Source organism: Rhagoletis pomonella, unplaced genomic scaffold, assembly GCF_013731165.1.
Source record: "Rhagoletis pomonella isolate Grant_MI unplaced genomic scaffold, Rhpom_1.0 Rhpom_scaffold_00003, whole genome shotgun sequence".
NCBI classification, from domain to species: domain Eukaryota; kingdom Metazoa; phylum Arthropoda; class Insecta; order Diptera; family Tephritidae; genus Rhagoletis; species Rhagoletis pomonella.
In genome coordinates this window covers 88579999-88598888 of record NW_023458557.1, presented here as the reverse complement: position 1 = coordinate 88598888, position 18890 = coordinate 88579999, and the positions used below count along the sequence as shown (strand labels likewise).

The window sequence follows — 18890 nt, the reverse complement described above, 5'->3', positions numbered from 1 at the left end:
GAGTTAGATTTATATCTGGCCAAGGCCTGTCACTCCCTCCCAAACGCTTTGGAGAATTTATATGTTGCGACAACAACAGAGGAACTGCAAGTAACTTAAGTGGCAGCTTTTTTTCAATTGCCCTAATTATTGTTAGTAGCCTAAGTAAGTGCTAGCAAGAAATAATTAAAAATATACTGGATTTTGGTAGTCATACTTACTCTAAAATTACACATAATCTCAAACAAGTTTTTGAAACACTTTATTGATTCATAGTTGATGGTGGCGACATTGTTGGGCACATCGGGCATTTATTGTTGCCATCAACGAAATTTGGGGGGCCACCTGTGTAAAAAAGAAGGCATTCAAAATTAGTTTAAGAAATGAATATAGCAAATATAATTAGAGTTAAAGTTGCTTTAGTTTTATTAAATTACGGAAAAATTCATTTGAAATACATACATACATAATGCCTCTTCAAACTGACTTTCTGCTTGCTTACTAACCACTAAGCATGACCCTGAAACTCACATAATTTCCAGCCATATTTTTCCCCATTTTCTCTCTGAACACATTTTCTCCTTTCACTTTACGATAACTTATTTTATGTCGCACTTACCATGCATAGCGGAATGTCGTGTGTGTGCCGAATGCATCAGCGGTGCAACCATATTTTCCGCGCAATGTAAACGGACGTATGGCGGCGGTGGCAGTGGAGCTGCACCTGTTGCATTCGCATGATACAGATTACTGACGGCATTGTGCGTAGCGCTGCGCAACATATGATACGGTGGCGGCGGTGGAATGGGCGTTGTTGCTGGTGTAGTTGGTGTACTACTATTGCTGCATTGGCTAGCACCACTGCTGGTACTACTGTTGCTGCCGCCACTCAAATTACGCGCCGCTGTATTGGATATTTGCTGGAGCAATCGACAATCGGCAGCCGTGTAAACCGAGCTACTTGTATCGTGTTGTTGGGCATATGAGCCGTGTCCGCTGTCGCTGGATGAAACCGAGCCTGTCGACAACAATGGTCGATTTGGTGCGTTGTGCGGTGCAGTAGGTGCATATTGTTGTTGTTGTTGTTGTTGTTGATGATGATGTTTATGTTTATGGCACATCAGCGGCATTGTTGTGTTGTATGATTGTGGTGGCGTGTGGTTTTGTTCATTTTTGTTTAATACATACATATATATATTTTTTTTGACGGTGTGAAATAATGACGAGACAACAGAAAATTATGTATTGTAAACTAAAAAAAGTTAAAAAATGTTCAAATACCCAACTACATTTGCGTCTCAATTTTTGCAAAACTAAAGCGTATGAATGTGAGCGTTTGTGCATGTAACAATGTACGTGGTAGATGTGTGTAAGCCGACACGCCTTTATACATATTAAATTAAGTAAGCAGCATCTACATACGTTTCGGGAAGGTGGTAGGGAAAAGCCGAAATAAACAAAAGAATAATAAATCAAAATAAATAGAAAAAATAATCGCACACCTGCTTATGTGGTGTGTGTATCTATGTACATACATATATAAATGTATAATATGCAAGTTAAGTTTACGAAGCGACAATAGTGTGGGAAAGCTTGACAGTTTCAAGTTACTGCAGGCGGATCAAAATACAGTGTATTCAAGTTAATTCGCGGTCGCTGGATTCGATTTTGTACATAATTTTTCCGTTCAAAGACCCAAGAAATTGTTTCTTTAATTTGTAAAAAAAAAAAACGATATATACAAAAAAATTTAGAAAACATGTTTACATGGTTTGCAAACTCATCTAAAAAACGTACAGCAAAAAAATTTTAGGAACGGAATCCTGAATTCAAAATTTTCCAGTTAATTTTTATTTGGTTTTTGGATAATTTTTATACCCGAGCGCACTTGTGCACAAGGGTATTATAACTTTGTTCACATAACGGTTGTTTGTAACAGGCAAAACGAATCGAGATAGATATAGACAAATGTATACATAAATGCTCAGAATGAATAGAGAAATCGATTAAGCCATGTCTGTCTGTACGTCCGTCCGTCCGTCTGTGCACACGATAACTCGAGCAAAAATTGAGGTATCTCAACGAAATTTGGTATGTACATAGGTTTCCGTTAATCCAAGGTAGGTTGGTGTTGAAAATGGGCGAAATCGGACTGTAACCACGCCCACTTCCCATATAACGGTAATTTCCAGAAATATGAAAACTGCGATATTTTAGTAACTACTGAAGATAATTCACTAAAAATTGATATTTACAATAATTTTCAGACGAAAAATAAGAATATTATAAATTTTTGGAAAATGGGCATAGCCACGCCCACTTATGATTACATGTGTATATCTTGGTAACCGCTGCACCAATTTCTTTCAAACTTGGCACAGTTGTTGGCCTTCGCACAACATAACAAATGGCCGAAAATTTTTAAAATCGGACAATAATCACGCCCACATCCCATATAATGGTAATTTAGAGAAATACGAAATCTTCGATAAATAAGTAAATATTAAAGCTAATTTATTCAAAATTGATGCTTGCAATAAAATGGTAAAATTTTGGAAAATGGGCGTGGCACCGCCCACTTATGATCACATATATGTATATCGGTAACCGTTCTACCAATTTGTACCAAACTCGGTATTTTTATTGTGCTTGCCACGTAAAAGCAAAACGTTGAAAATTATTGAAATCGGACTAAAATTACGGCCGCTTTTCATATAACGGTGAATTTCAGAAATGCTTGAAACTGCAATATTTCGAAATTTAAGGACGCTAATTTACTCAAAATTGATACCGGCTTACCATCTAGCGGTAGGTTTCGGAAAGTTGAAAAAACATATCATCGTTTAAAGTACAAAACCGCGTATCGTCGTTCTGCAAAACCGCGTAACTGACATTGGCTGCCAAAAATTGGATTTGCTCACACAAGCTCTTGGCTCAATCCTTATCCATTCGTCGTGGAATATACTAGCCAGAAATGCGATTGATTTATAAAAAACAAAACCATTTTGAATTATGAGTGTTTTTATGCTCTAGAAAATAATTTCTACAACTTCACATACGCGGTTTTGCATTTTGTTGATACGCGGTTTTGCACTTTAAAAGACGATATATTTAATACTTGCGCCGGGTATTTAATGTTCGGCTCCACCCGAACTTAGACTTTCTTACTTGTTCATATTTCTTTTGAAAAAAATATATATATTTCTATCGCACATTTAATAATATACAGAATTATTTCAAAATTTCAATTTTGTTGGAAAGCGCAATCAAAGTTTTATCAATTCATACAATTGGTATACAAAAAAGACAGCTGGAAAGGAAAATATCTTCGCCATTTTTGGGAGGTTTAGTAATCTGTTAGGCTAAACATATTCCCCTTATCAATTCTATGATTAAATCTCCAAAAACGCAAATTTTTAATTTTATCTCTAAAAGTTAAAAAAAATAGCTTGTAATAAAAGACCTAAACACATGAATAGTATTTTTTTGACCTTTAAATGACCTCAAACCCCACGTGATGCAGATTAACAGACCTCGGATTCGCATTCAGCGCATCGAATAACATTCCTCTACATGTTTGGTTCAATATGCAGAAGCTTTTTTGTTGTACACCGTAAATTTTTTATAAAAAAAAGTTCATAAATTTGCATGCAAATTTTCTACTTTTTTATCTGACCTTTTTATATTTGTTTTTGAGAATGCAGTTTTTTAGCCCATTCAAAAAAATGCGAAACAACTTCAAAAATTTTTCAAAATCAACGCATTTTTAATGGTAGATGTGTGTAAGCCGACAGGCTTTGTGCAAAAAAAAAACTGCATACTCAAGTAAATTCAAAAAATCTGATTAAAAAGATGAAAGTCTGCATGAAAGTTTATTGAGATATCCTCAGTTTTGAACAAAGGTATTTTATGTTTTTTTTTATTATAGTATGAAGCATATTTTTAGCGGAATGAGCGAAAAAATTTAAAAAAAAATTGTTGCATATATTGTGGAAAATTCTCTGTGCCCAGTACTTTTTGTCGTGAGTGTATAAGGAAGGAAATAAACAACACTCAGTGTAAAAATTTAATATAACTATTTTATGTGTACAATTATTACTAAAAAAAGATTTACAAGGATCAATTCCCAATTCCATTAATTTTGTTGTTTACTTTTTTAAACTTTTTCTTTTTTTTCGTGTAAAGACCAAAATACTAGAGGCCAAAAGAGATCGAAAGTATACAATCTTAGCGTGGGAATATAATTTTTAGTTATCGACCTTTAATGGAACAAAAAAACTATTCAAGGCGAATTCATATAAGGTGGTAGCGGCAGCACAAAATAAAAAAAAACTGCACTAACAAATTATACGCACAATGGCAATAGGAACACAACAAATGTACAACAAGCACATCGTTTTGACAATCAGTACAACCGCGGAGTGAATCTAACTGACACCGCTAACACCACTTTATATGGTTTCGCCTTGAACTTTTTCTTAGAAAATATTTATATTCGCCTACTTTTTCAGTTAGGGAATTCACAAAACGTGGTAAGCGTCGTAATGTTTTGTAAAACGCCTAAGTGGATAATATTTATTTTTTTTTTTTAGTTTTGGCTTTTCGAGGGAATTATTAAATTTTTTTTGTTATTATTTTCTTTTAGGGCCGTCAACCTATCTGTTTTAAGGTATAGTTAAACTTAGTTTTTGCTTTTCGAGGGAATTATTAAATTTTTTGTAATTCATTTTTGTTATTTTTTTCTTTTAGGGCCGTCAACCTATCTGTTTTAATGTATAGTTAAACTTAACTACATAATTTTCTATGGAATTTTCCGTAGTTAAGTTTAGCTAATGATTTAACTATATTCTAAAATATATAAGTTAACGGCCCTTGATGTATTATTTAAAACTATTCAACACCCAATAACCATTTTTTACAATAGCATGTTTTGCTAAGAATTTTGGTGGAAAAGCAAAAAAGCGGTGAATGCACTTTGAGAGAAGCCATTGAGTTTCAAATGAAAGCGCCAAGGAAAGGAAACTTGCTCCTAAAATCTGACAAAAATTGCTCGAACTGTGTTTTAAGATTTTTATTTTAAACAATTTTTTGTTTCTGTAGTCAATGAAAGAAAAAATCTATGTATGGATTCGAACACAGCTTTCTTTAAATACATTAAATAATTGTTTATTTATATCTCGAAATACGTCATATAGTACAACAACAACGAATTATCTTCAACCATAAACTATATTCTCTAGGTCAAGCTTTTTGAGACTAAAACGCCAAACAATGCCAAATGGCAGACACTTGAAGCTAACCTAACATCAAAAGAAAAGAAGAACATCAATGCCCCGTTTACATTATGCCAGACCAGTGACTAATCCATGTCTAACCCTTACTAAAGTAAGTAGTAAGGATTACTACAGTGAGTGGTAGGGAATAGACATGTACTGAACATGGATTAGAAACATGAGCCACTTAACGGTAGCAAGTTTTTAGTTTTAGAATTTTGCATTGTGTCGTTATTGCAGAGGATCATGGATATATCAATTCACTGTATGATGCTCTCAAAGCACTGGTATGCCAGCGGATTGTTCGTCTAGATCAGGGATTCTTAAACTTTTAAGATGATGGAACCCTTACTAAACACCTTTCATTTTATGGAACCCCACATCAAATTACTAAAAATCAAAGGCAGTGTAATTTAAATAAGACTAAAAACTTTTACTAGAAATAGTATACATACTTTAAATTTTAATGTGAAGAATGAAATTGTTTCACTGTTATTAATTATCGTAAAAAAAATAGTAGTTCGATATAATGTCCAAAAGCTGTATACGCTTTTCTGGGGTAGCATCCAATTTCGATCTGATTTTTTTTTTTTTAATTAATTTCGCGGAACCCCGGTGACTTTTCTACGGAACCCTTGGGTTCCGCGGAACACACTTTAAGAAGCTCTGGTCTACATTATGCCAGTTGAAGTGGCATGAAAAGTAGACCGATATTCCAGTTGCTGGCATGAACTTTTCATTAGAATGAGTTAATGCCAATAACTGTTTACATTATGCCAGTAACAGGACTGGCTCACCACTGACATAATGTAAACGGGGCATACTATTCATATACTATAACACTCAACTATGCAAAGAAATATTTTAACAACTTATACTTTTACTTAAACTACTTAAAAAGCGTAAGTACTATTTATATTATGGTATGGAGTATACATAGTTTCGAAACCAGATTTAGTCACAAAATTCTTTATGAAATAACAAGTTGTATTGAAATTTACATCAAATCCAACACCAGCATGCAAAGTTACCAGGTTATAAAAAATTGTATCTATGTACTGTATGTATACAGTTTATAGTATATTTAAAAATGTTTGAAATCATAAAGGGATAGCCAGAGGGATTTGCTTGTAAGTGTGACGTTTATTTCCAAGGCAGATTTCAGACCATTTACATCTTCTTTTAATTCAAGACTCTAGAGATATAAAAAAAAGCTGTATATAACTTCACGATGCCCTCACAGTACGCCTACTTGACGGACAGATCAGTGCAATTTGTCTTGCACACAATTGTTAAAGATATGGAGGAGTCGTTTATAAGCAAATACTACGTGGTTAACTCCGCTGATAGTAAGGGTATAAGAATTTCTTTGACATGCGAGCGCTGACCGAAATACACCATTTCAATATAAATTTCTATCACTCTTCCGCTTAAGATTTTCTTTGATCATCTGATTGAAAATGCTTCTCATAAAACTATTTACAGTTCGGAGGCGGCATAAAATTGTAGGTCGCTCCACGAATGCAACAACATCAAGACGCACACCACAAATTGGAGGAGAAGCTCAGACAAAAACTTAGCAAAAGCGAAAGCGCCAAAATTATTATTATTCAGTTTCAGTCAACAGTTTTTTCTATAGTTTAAATTCCGCAATTTGGGGCTGGTCTAAAACACTATTAGGATCAATCGATTGTTTTCGTTTTAATTATTTAAAAGTCTAGCTCTTTCTAATGCCATCTGTACCCGGCTAAGACAATGATTAGCTTAGTGCTTTCCATGTAAGCTTGAAAGCTGGGATTGGAATGAGCGAAGAACTCTGGTAGTTAGGATCACAAGTGGTTAGATTACTATGTTACTGAGATCAACTTAATCAGGCATATTGTGGTTTAGTCTAATCTTATTACAGTATCAAAAAAACTAACCTTCACCGTAAGGGCTGCGTTATTACTTTCTAACTCAATACTCAACACAACTAAACCAATTCCGCCGCGCGATACTACATAAACGCAATTCATTTAAAATTCTACACTAAAGCTGATAATTTAAAATCTCCAACCCACTAATATATTCTAACTGTTTTGGTTAGTAAGCAAGTAAGGAAGTTAATATTTAGCAATAAAAGTTTTATAATAATTTCACAAATTTTCTATTACCTAAAAATTAAAGAAACGTAAAAGGTAACGTACCGGAAGTTACAGATTTGCGCAATGGCAAGTCCCGAAATGTAGTTACGCTGCTGCTCTCTACTGACAAATCAACAGATGGTAATGGTGGCGTTGGCGTATCCGAATGTGAACGTTCATGTATGGCACGCGCGGGTACCATATTGCCTGCATGTAAATGGCCAATTCATTAGTAAACTAATTAACATATTTAAAAAATATCTTAAATATTACTCACCAGCTGGCATCGAATTGCTGCCGGACGCCAAACGTCGATGCGAACATGGACTTGGCGTAGTCGACACACCAGCCGTTGCAGTCAGCGGCATGCCAGCCGCCGTCGAGGTGAACGCATGCGCGAGCATATGATGTGGCGTATTAACTAGCAGTGGTGGCGGCGGTGGTGGCATGCCCGAATGACGCTGTGTAAACGGCTGATGTGGGCGCACTTTTGTTGGGTCGGAGAGCGCAAGTATCTTTTTGACCGCTTGCGGTGAGGCGATGCCAAATTTTGAGTTGTTATTGTGCGCCATATTACGACGATTGTGATGATCGCTGGTCGACGATGTCGAGCTGGTTGTGGAGAGTGTCGGCGAGGAGGGATGACGTTTACGCAAAGACAATGACGAGTTGGGCGCCGAAGACGAAGAAGTGTGCGAATAGATGCTCAACTGATCACCACTGCGCATCGACGAATTTCCGGTGCCATCACGACCCAAACCACTTTCGCCACGCGTACTACTGCTGCTGCCACCATGCGTTTGTGAATTAGAAGCAGGTTCGCATTCGAGCGAGAATTTGTGCAGTGCATCCTCGTCGTTGATGATTTTTAAATTGTTAAGATAGGCCTTGACACGACGCACCATTTGTGCTTCTTCGAACATTTTCTTGGGGTTGGGCGCAGCTGTTGACTTCTTGCGGCGCTTGATTGTCGACTGGCCGGCATTGGCGGCGATGACGGTGCTATGTGTGCCACCGGCACTTTGTGAAGTAGAAAGCTGATTGAGCGAGAAGAGCGCATTCGAGGGCGATTGACCTTTGAGTTCGAGTATGGCGAGCAGATCGTAGGGCGAGGAGCACATATGCGTCAGTAGACGTACCTCCTTGGCGAGCATGCGCAATTTCTCAAAGTTGATAAGACCATCTATACGCGTATCATTTCCGAGATGAATGAAGGTGAGATCCTTTTTCACAATTGGATAGAATGGTATGATGGGATGTTGTGCGAGCAGTTCGGAGGAAACCAGTTGTCGGTATTTCGACATATTGCGTGATGGATCCATTAGGTCTTGCAGGTCGGAGAAGAGACGTTGGTACTTAGAAGGCAATTTTTCCCAAGTGAGTCGCAGACGTGACACAGCCGCATGCCCAAGACCGGATATAATGGCGAACATTGAGTTGAAGTTGCGACACTCCTTGCAGTGGCGTGCGATTTTTATGAACTGCTTGACAATTTTCATGCGGCGCACAATGTTGTGCTCGCTGCAGATCTCGGTCACCACCCAAAACATTTCACGGTTGACGAGCTCGGCGAATTTCGACAACATCGGCACCCCATACTTTGTTTGCAGAGTGAATAAATCATCGATATATTCAGTAGATTCGATTTGCCGGAAGATAGCGAAATCCTGCAGCGTTAACTGTATGGCCAATTCGTAGGCGTTCAGCTGTAAAAAGTGTACACTTGACTCGCGCACCAGTTCTAGCGCTAATTCGTCCGGCACCAGCGTCTCAGTGCTGCCATTTGTTTTGAGATAGTAGCGCGCAGCAAAGCCAATCCGTTCGGCGAGATTTTGCAGCTGATCGGGCAGCCGTCGCTGTTTCACCATGCCACCTTCGCCGACGCTAACCTCACATAGTGAATAATTCGAGCTCGGATCGTGGATGCCGAACTCCTGCAGCGCTAGCATGACCACTTCGTGCGCCGTCGTTTCCTTGTTAATGAGTAAATATTTACATGACTGGTCTGCTTTAAAGACTTTTAATACATGCTCAGGATAATCAGGTAGCATTGCAGAACTTGTTGTGGAAACAGCCGAAGGTCGATGCATGGAGGCAGTCAGGTAGTTGGGTGTGGGCGTGGGCGCTGTTGCAGTGCTGGTTGCCAGGGAATTGGAGTCTTCGTAAAGCAGCGATGAACTCAAATCGGGATTGGACTGCGATTGGTAAAGGCGATTGCCGCCGCCGCCACCGCAAGTGGAGGAGGAACTGGATGAGGATGTTGTTAGTTTGCCTTTTTGTGACATCGTTTCAGTAGGCGTGGCTATATCAACAGAATCATTTAAACCCGAACCGCCGATGCTTTTGTGCTGCAACAAATTCATTTTCGCCAGCGCTTTCTGTAACCGCCGCTTTGGCGCAAGCGTCATGAAACCGCCACCCTTTGCGCCACCACCACCACCACCGCCGCTGCAACCAATGCCATCATTGCAATTCGTTTGCGCATCTTTGCGCCCTGAAGCATTGCTGACACTCTGCAACAGATTGGACATAAAATTGCTGGCCATATTGCCACCACCGCCGCTAGGCTGCTGCGGCATGACCGCCGGTGGTGTCGCGGGTGGACAGCAGTCCGTCTGATCTGTGGGCAACAGCATATCAACCGAGCTGAGTCGCAGTATATGCGAACGATTTGTAGTTGTCATATCATCCAACATGCAGCGGCCGTGCAACTTTGCAATGTCATTGGCGCATATTCGCCGCGGACTGCGCAGTGACTTGGAGCCCATCGAGCCACCGCTGCTGCCACTGCCACTACCGATCGGCGTACCAGCGCCATTGCTACCGCCACTTCCGTTGCCGCCCTGCTCAATAGCCAACATCATTTCCTTGAAACCTAGCAGATTGCTTTTCACTGTTATACTCAGATGTGTGCTGGCCATTAGTATTTCCATGGCGCGTTTGCTAGTCACATGCTCGAATGACTGCCCGTTTACTTCGTGTATTTGATCGCCGCGCTTAATCCCAATATCTTGTGCCTTTGAGCCGGGCACTACATGTGCAATGTAGATGCCACAACCGCCTCCACCGGTGGCTGCCGTAATGCCGCGCATCTCATAGCCGCCGATTATATTGAAATTCAATGGCTCATCGCGAGATGAGCGCGTCAACGTACAACTGCGCATGCGCGCCTTGGCCGCGCACGCTATATGCAACAAACGCAGTTGACTCAACAGCCGCGTATGTTCCAAGCCAGCCTCGAACACCTCCAGGAACTCCATCATTTCATGATCAGCCTCAAAATCGGTAAAGTGATTGTTCACCCACAGCAGTACAACGCGTGTGACGCGATCTCTAATCTCTTGTGGCGAAGCGCTGCTGCCCTTCGGCGGCTCAGAATCACACTCGAACCATGCGAGCAGCTTCTGTGTCAGCTCTTGTGGATTCTTGATGAAAATGCGCTGCGTTAGCAAAAAGTCCTCCACATATGTCGGATCAGTCATTGAATTCTCCTCCACTAGCTGCTGCAGCAAACGTTCTGGCGTGCCGCGTATCACCACATGCCCACGCTTCATGCCCGCTGCGCTCGTCGCGGATGTATTACTGCCAGCGCTAGCATGGTCATTGCTGCCAATTTGACGCAGCTCAGTGACCATTACAATGCGTCCGTCCTCATCCTCATGCCGTCGCGTATTCTCCTCACCCTGATGCTGTATGCGATAGTAATCGGTTTGTGTTATACAAACAAACTGACAGTCATCGCACTTTGTGCGCATCACACCACGATGATACAGCTTATCCATAGTGGGCAATATGCCAAATGAATCGCCCATTTGTAACTCCTCACGCGAGCCATTCGCATGCTCGATTTCCACAGCGCCATTGATGAGCACCGACCACGAATCGAGCTCCTCGCCATCGGACATCACCACCGTACCGGCCTTGTCGACCACAGCAAAGACCATAACGGCGCAGAGCGCACGTCGTACGGCTAGTGTAATATTGGTGAAAGCCTTTAGACCCTGTGTGAATTCGAGCAAAATTTCTACATCTTCCTCAGTGCGTTCAGAGGGGTCTTTCTCCAGGCAATCGCGCACAGCATCGCGAACATTTAAGCTCTGGTAGAGAAGGAAAATGAGAGTGTGTGTAAAGTTAAATAAGAAAAAGTAGAGTTGAAATGCATATCTATGGCGAATATGCGACTCACATCCATACTCTCGGCTAAGTCCTCCTCGTCAGAGTCAACCACCGACTCCACCAAGCCAGAGAGGTCAATCTCCTCGGCGTCCATTGATGAGCCGTACACAGATGCCATGGTATCACTGCCACTGTACGCTGAGCTAGTGTCACTCGAATGTGAGCCGCGATTGCATTTCTGCTGCAATTCTGGGCGCGTGGGTGGATACTGGCAAGCAAAAGAAGGAAAGGAAAACAATATTAAATATAACAATGCTGGGCAGTGGCTCTTAGTTCAACACAACTTACATGATGTCTGATATGATGATATGGATCCATTAGTTGCCGATAGTGTTGTCGCGCGCTTTGTGGCGCTTTTGGTGCTTGTTTAATTTAACACTTATTCTACTAGTGGCTAATACCTAATGCAGCTAAATTTCGTAGTTTGAATTTGCTGTCGTGCTTCAGGGCGCTGAAAACGCGCATACAATAAAAAGGTGCCTGATATGTACTTTTCTGTCTTAGAGCTTGCGGTAGCTTAGCTGGAAATTGGATTTTGTTGAAAATTTTCTCACAGTACGTATGACGAACTTTTCAAGCTTAGTAATACGTACATATTTTTGCGTGCTTATACACTTTAGATTCAAAGTTAATATGCAGCTGACTTCGGTTGCGACTTTCTTTTGATGTTCTTGCAGTTTGTAAGTATCTATGCTGCCCCTGCTGCTGTTGCGGCCGTCATTGTCGGTTTTATTTTTCAATTATGGCTCATCTATTGTTGTTGTTAGTTCATGTTGCTGATTTTTTATTTTTTTACTTTGTATGGCGGCATTAAGTAGCCAGCAATCAGATTGATCGTCGACCGTCTACTTGAAGCACTGTAAAAACACGAATTAAATTACTTTCAATTAGCTTATGTCTGCATAAGTAGATATTATTTATGTGAGTATAATTGCACGATATTCAAATTAACATGGTAAATAAATAAATAATATGATTATTGTATAATAAACTTATTTAGGCGCATGATACTGACAGCACCGACAAATTGCATCGCTGATGGTCTCGCCCCATCACAATACCAAATGAGTAGCATCATTTCACTGCCTTATTAAAGGAAGGCAGAAAAATGAAAGCATTGCCTATCCACTTGCAGCACAAACACTCACTAACCAACCACCCACCCACCCTCTTACAGATGATTGTACATATACATATATGTACATACATACATACGTGGCGTTATGTTGAGCGTGTGTGTGTGACTGTTGTTAGCGCTCATATGTACATTCTTGCATTTATTGTGTGACGACAACGGCTAGTATATCTGCCCGCACATATTTGTCAGACCCTATAGTATGGCTTATTTGTCTGGTGCCACTTGACTGGCCGCACAGCAACGCAGCGCAGTGCAACGCAATGTAATGCAACACACTCCACTACTGCATCTCAGCAGCCCTCGTCGTCTACATTGATTTTCATTTTTATCCACTGTTTTAACACAATAGCCAACATTCTTGTAATGCCAATATCAAAGAAACCAAAAAAAAAAAAAAAAAAAAAAAAAAAAAAAAAACAATAGAAGTAAGTAGTTATACTCACACACTACTATCTACTGGCATTTTTATAACACTCAGTATGAGACGTAGTTGACTGGAGCATAAGATCACAGGAAGCGCAGCACCAAGTGTGTATTGTTGTCGGTCACTGACAATCAGGGCATAGCGAAATAGTGGCCCATAACAACTTTGGAACTGGAAGCAACTATGTATGAGGCGACATATGAATTGAATAATTAATAGGTTCATTCCTTATCTTTTTGGACTAAAATCTGAAAAGTGTCAAAATGCCAGAGCGTAAGCAAAATGCGCTCACTAAAAGAGAGTAATAGGAAAAGTAAAGGAACGCAAAAAACCAAATTTTTAGTCCAAAGAATGGCAACAACAAAACTAACGTCAAATAAGAACAGAAATGTATGTACAAAACACATTCACACAAGCACAAGCACAATAAACACTTGCTATATCAATTATTTTTTGCCTCCTTCCAATTTCAATTCATTTTTTTTACTTTTTAGATTATTCTCACTTTTTGCGTATTCTTTAATTTCCGTTAATTTAAATTCAGTTGAGTTTGACACTTTTCAGGATTTTGCCAGAAAAAATTCTTCTGACTAAATCTGACTACTTCGGACTGATGAGAGTCGCTCTCACTGACTGTTGCTCTCTCATTTTTGCTGTCATTTCTGAGTTAAGGAACGCTTTTTGGACTAAATCTGACTACTTCGGACTTTTTCTGACTATTTCTGGGAGATAAGGAACGCGCATAATATGTAGCAGCTAATATGGTGGTAAGTACATATGTGGGAGTGATGGTTTTGGCATACAAATGAAATAGAGAAATAAAAAAAAATGCAAAAATTAGCGGATTGATGTAAACTAAGTTTTTTTCCAGGGCATATCGAGAATTGATAAGACGTTTTAGCTCCCTTAGGCCCCTGTCACACGGTCAGTAATTTTTGTGGTGAACGCTTATTATGACGCAAGAAAATATTTTTATTTTGTACGTATAATTTGCAGATAATGCATTTCACAATTATTTTAAAATTTCCAATGTTAATTAAAATTTTTTTCTATTTGTTTTGAAAGGTTTTAAGCACCGAGAGTGAAGGCAGAGCGAATACGTTTTCGATGCTCGCATTATGGGAGTACAAGATGTACTGACGAATGTATGGATCGCGTTTTGAAAGTGCTACATGTTCAATATTTATTGACGGTATTGCGATCCGCGATCCAGATTTCAAAATTTTTAGAAATTTTGCGATATGGATTACAATCCATCAATACTACATACATGCTACGCCGTCAATAAATATCGCGATATTTGGATCACGTCAATAAATACTGACCGTGTGACAGAGCCCTTATAACATGTCCCCACCAAAAAGTTAACCATCTCAAATCGAACTTAACCACATCACCAACTATTGCTGTCCACCCTGCGGTTTGAGGTTTATAATGCAGTAGAAATGTAGAGAACAGTGTTCGGACCTCCAAAACTCGATTCAGGACTAAAAATCTGAGCAAAAACAAATTTTCCGTACTAGATTGAATTTTTTATTTTCGTTTCTGACATTAATTGTTTGACTTAAATATTTTCTATTCATGCAAAATTAAGAACGCGAGGCAATGTAAGGATAATATGTTAAATATTTAGATAATATTTAGCATTTTCTATGAAGTAGAACGTTTCTAACACTTAATTTTTTTTAAGAGCAATAGGGTCTAAACCTTTTCTAATTTATACAAATTTCATTCTGCATATATTTTTAAACAACTAAACTCCAGTTCTGCATCCGCCAATTTCTACAGCCATACATCAAAAATTAACCAAGTTAATTTATTGACGTATTGCTATGAAAGAGTTACTTTTTAACAGTGAGATCTGGCTAACTTTAAATTTTTTTTTACTGAAACCGGTGGTGAACACTCAAAAACTGGTCCCAAGAGGGGCATAACAGCAATGAAAAAAAAACGGAATAGATTTGAAGTCAAGCGGAGTAGATTTTTTCAAAAACCGGAGTAAATCTAATCTGATCTTAGTAAGTCCAAACACTAGTAAGAAACGAATTTTTTACATTTTAACGCTAATGACCCACAGATTGCGGGAAAACACAGGGCTGTATCAGACTTTCGACATGGTTTCGAGTTGGTTAGCTTTTAACCATCTCAGTGAAATGGTTAAGTGCTGTCATTTTTATATGGCGAAACTACGCTAAATGAAGTGGGTTATCGGGATAACCAACTCAACAGCCATAAATACGTGGTTAGCTCCGGTGGGGACATGGTATTAGAGTGAGCCAGATAATAAATAAGAAATATAAAAAATATATCAGTGATAATATTGATTTATATCGATAAATGCAACGATAAATATTTTTTATATCTAAACAATATCGCTAAATGTGTTGATAGTGACAATAAATGCCTCAAAACGTGATAAATATGTTGGTAACGTTATCGATAAATATATCGATAATAGGATATGTTTGTTGGTAACGTTATCGATAAATATGTTTGTTGATAACGATATCGATAAGTGCATCGATAATCAGCATACAAATTTTCAGGCACTTTCTTCCATACAAAGCATGTTCGACAATTTTTTTTATAGAAGAAAATAACAAAACCATCAGAAAATAATTTCACAAATCACCGCGAATTCTTGGCCACTTGAAACTTGCACTTTGTTATGCTAAAATTTAATGGCCTATAACACTGCATTCTCAGAATTCAGAAAAATTATTGATACAAAATATTTTGGTGGAAAATTTTGTTGAAATCTTCTAATGCGCTCGCAACAATTAGAATTTTTATTTGAAACATTTTTTCCGCTAATTTTTTCTTAAACCATTAAATATAACAAACAAAATAAAACAATCTTGTAACCCATTGAATTTTATTTAGTATATCTTATAAGTGCGCAAGTTTTTGGTAACTAGTACTTACCGCTGATTTTTGGAAATTTTTGTTTTGTGGACAGTCAGTCAAGATCTTCATTTACGAAACCCGTTTGGATTATTTTTTATCGAAAAATTTAAAATCACGAAAAACAAAAAATAACCATTTTGCAATGATCTAAAAACAAATATCTTGGTATCTTGATATTTAATAGTTAATTTCGGTCCCGATTTTAAAGTTTTTAAAAATTAACCCTTAGAAAAAACCTTTTCTAAATTAGATTTTGCCCGGACTAGAGTTCCAACACAGCTCTAACCACTCAGCCACAGCGGCAGCAATGTGCATATACTATTATTAGTGTTGGGAAGAAATCGAGTGCTTTTGAGGATCGAGTTCTTAGATATCGTACTTTCTTTAAATATACACAGGTTGGAAACATTTTAATGCTTAGAATAGAAATCTCACAAGCTGGCAACACTTTATTCAAATTAATATATTAGTAGCAAATTACGTCGATTGAGTGGCTACTTGAAATTGAGTACGATCATTTCTGAATATCGGTAAAAACACATAGAACGCAGTAGTTCGAACTCAGTAGTTCGTAGCAGTAGTTCGAACTACTATTCGACTCTTAATACTGAGTGATTTGAATCGATCCCGAGTACACGTATCAAAGTGATGATTGGAACAGAGTATTTGTGAGTACTGAGTACTTTTGGGGTACTTCGGAGTACTCAGTATCGATACTTTTCAAAATTGGGTACTTCGATCCTTTTGTGAATCGAGTTCCGAGTACTTTTGGTATCGATACTGCCCAACACTAATTATTATTATTATTTCTACACTCGTAATTTATTGCAAGAATTATTATCAACTTCCATGCAATTGATTAATCGCACTCACCTTAGTTTATCTTTATTAAAATTGATTGCAAGTGGATTTGTTTGAATTGGAATTATGCAATATGATGATTGATTTGTTACAAAGGGGAACATAGGTAATTATGTTTAATTACTTTAATTTATGTAATTAAATTATTATGATATGTCATAGGCGAATATATTATTAATCTACATATTCACACACAAATATACGTAATACAAGCAATAATGGCAATGGTTCAATGAAAACACTTTTCTATGGGATCGAGTTAAAACATGAAAAAAAACTCCCGAAAAATCAGAGAAGATGTTTGATACATACAAATGTATGTCGTTGCAGTTTAGGCGGCTAACTTTCCACCAAAAAATGCAGTGGACGACAAGGCTCATAATAAGGTCATGGTAGTCTATACTATGTCTTACTTTATGTAAGCCCTATTTCGAAGGGGCGATAAGGCTTACAATAAGGTAATGATATTCTGTACAATGCCTTATTATAAGGATTAGTGTAAGCCCAATTTCGAACGAGATATAATGTCTTATCATAAGACCTTATATAATCCTTATTTTGAACAGCAGTTAATACAACTGGTATACCTTACAGTCTCATGTATTAAAACTGTAAGACTTGGAATCATATCAAATAAGGCTCTTATAAGACGCAACGTTCTTGATGGCTTATAACGATCTGAGCCCTGGGCGCTTTCTGTGTCTCGTATGAGCTCCGGTTTTTCTTTCTATTTTATTCTGGAGGGTGCGACTTTGATGTACTACAGTGCACCTCACTGTGTCGACGTACAAGTCTTTTAGAATGTTCATGTAACACGCTTACGTGATGGAAACTACTAGGTACAGTTCAAACTTATTTCTCTTAGTTCGGCAAACTTCTCGTAACGCGCTTACGTGATGGAAACTTGTAGGTACAGGTCAACCTCATTTCTCTAGTTCGGTAAACTTCTAGGGAGCAGAGCATTTTTGGGTTGATTACTGCGGTGATATTCCAAATGGCATTGTATCGTTAATAGGTTATGTTTAGATTGGTCCAAGCAAGGGCAAACTTGGATTCAGTCCATCGTAATACTGCTAAGCTATGGCGAGCAGGGAACAAAAATTCTCAGACCAGTGCTTAATCTTAAGACCACAATGAAATCAATTTAAGGTAGGTTAGCTTTTGGAATTTCGACGCCGTCTATACAAACATGGCCACATAGACTGATTTAAGCTTGCTTTTGACCGCATAGCATGCGATAGGGAAAATTTTTACGTTCGTCACCGTGAAACTTTGAAGGAATTTGCAAGATACAAAGGATTACCATTAATTACCTCGCTCAAGAGGTAACACGTAATTTTTTTTTGTTACCCATCAAAATAAACAGCGTCTGATAGAGACCAGGCCACTTTAACCCAATAAACGTCGCTTTGATAGCTTAGCTAAATATTTCATAATTTCAATTACGCATCGAACTGTCAACATAATCGAAATTGATGACTAAATCCCTCTATTTTACCTTCACTGCCTTAATACCAACAACGCCCCCTTCGAAATTTGTAAATATTCGCAGACTTAAATAAAAATATGTGTTTCAGTGGCTCCAAAAAGTAATCGGACAAGCTTTTGTTAGTGTTTGGCCGAATTTCTCTGACATTCTACTGATAGTATGCTAAATTAATTAAAGTCCCCACTTTGTCCGCGCCTTCGTTGACATTTCCGTTTAGAACGCTTGGAAAGGCGATATTTTCGAAATTATTTCGGAATTTTCGTTATATTTATCGATCTTGTTGTCGATGTACTTTTCGATATTGTTATCGATATATTTATAGATATGTTTTTTGGATGTAATAATCGATCTTTTCATTTATATTTTTATCGATATAAAAAACCGATATTGCTATTGATATATTTATGAACATATTTATCGATACTGTTATCGATATAATAATCGATATGTTTATAGACATTTTCACAGGCATTTTTTTTTAGTCTTCTTTATTTTTTATGAATTTTGGTGATAGATTAAG

General features: G+C 38.1%; 1 protein-coding gene and 1 long non-coding RNA gene across 5 annotated transcripts in view; one reads left to right on the top strand and one right to left on the bottom strand.

Moving 5' to 3' along the window:
- LOC118735730 (rap guanine nucleotide exchange factor 2) overlaps positions 1-16349 on the bottom strand; it is a 33826-nt gene extending 17477 nt beyond the window's left edge. Inside the window, exons 1-8 of one of the 4 annotated variants that reach the window (XM_036465665.1) lie at positions 16039-16349; positions 12145-12408; positions 11840-12072; positions 11562-11759; positions 7653-11472; positions 7439-7495; positions 599-997; positions 201-324 (exon numbers count right to left, since the gene is read on the bottom strand). In XM_036465665.1, coding sequence (XP_036321558.1) covers positions 242-324; positions 599-997; positions 7439-7495; positions 7653-11472; positions 11562-11759; positions 11840-11869 — 4587 coding nt within the window. In that variant the 5' untranslated portion in view covers positions 11870-12072; positions 12145-12408; positions 16039-16349 and the 3' untranslated portion in view covers positions 201-241. Of the gene's footprint in view, positions 1-200; positions 325-598; positions 998-7438; positions 7583-7652; positions 11473-11561; positions 11760-11839; positions 12073-12144; positions 12409-16038 lie in introns of all 4 variants that reach the window. The other 3 variants (XM_036465664.1, XM_036465667.1, XM_036465666.1) reach the window with 3 other exon arrangements.
- Positions 13857-14464, top strand: LOC118735731. The gene is made up of 3 exons (XR_004992635.1): positions 13857-13880; positions 13985-14092; positions 14179-14464. It is a non-coding gene; the product is annotated as an uncharacterized LOC118735731 (long non-coding RNA).
- Positions 16350-18890: the final 2541 nt, after the last annotated feature.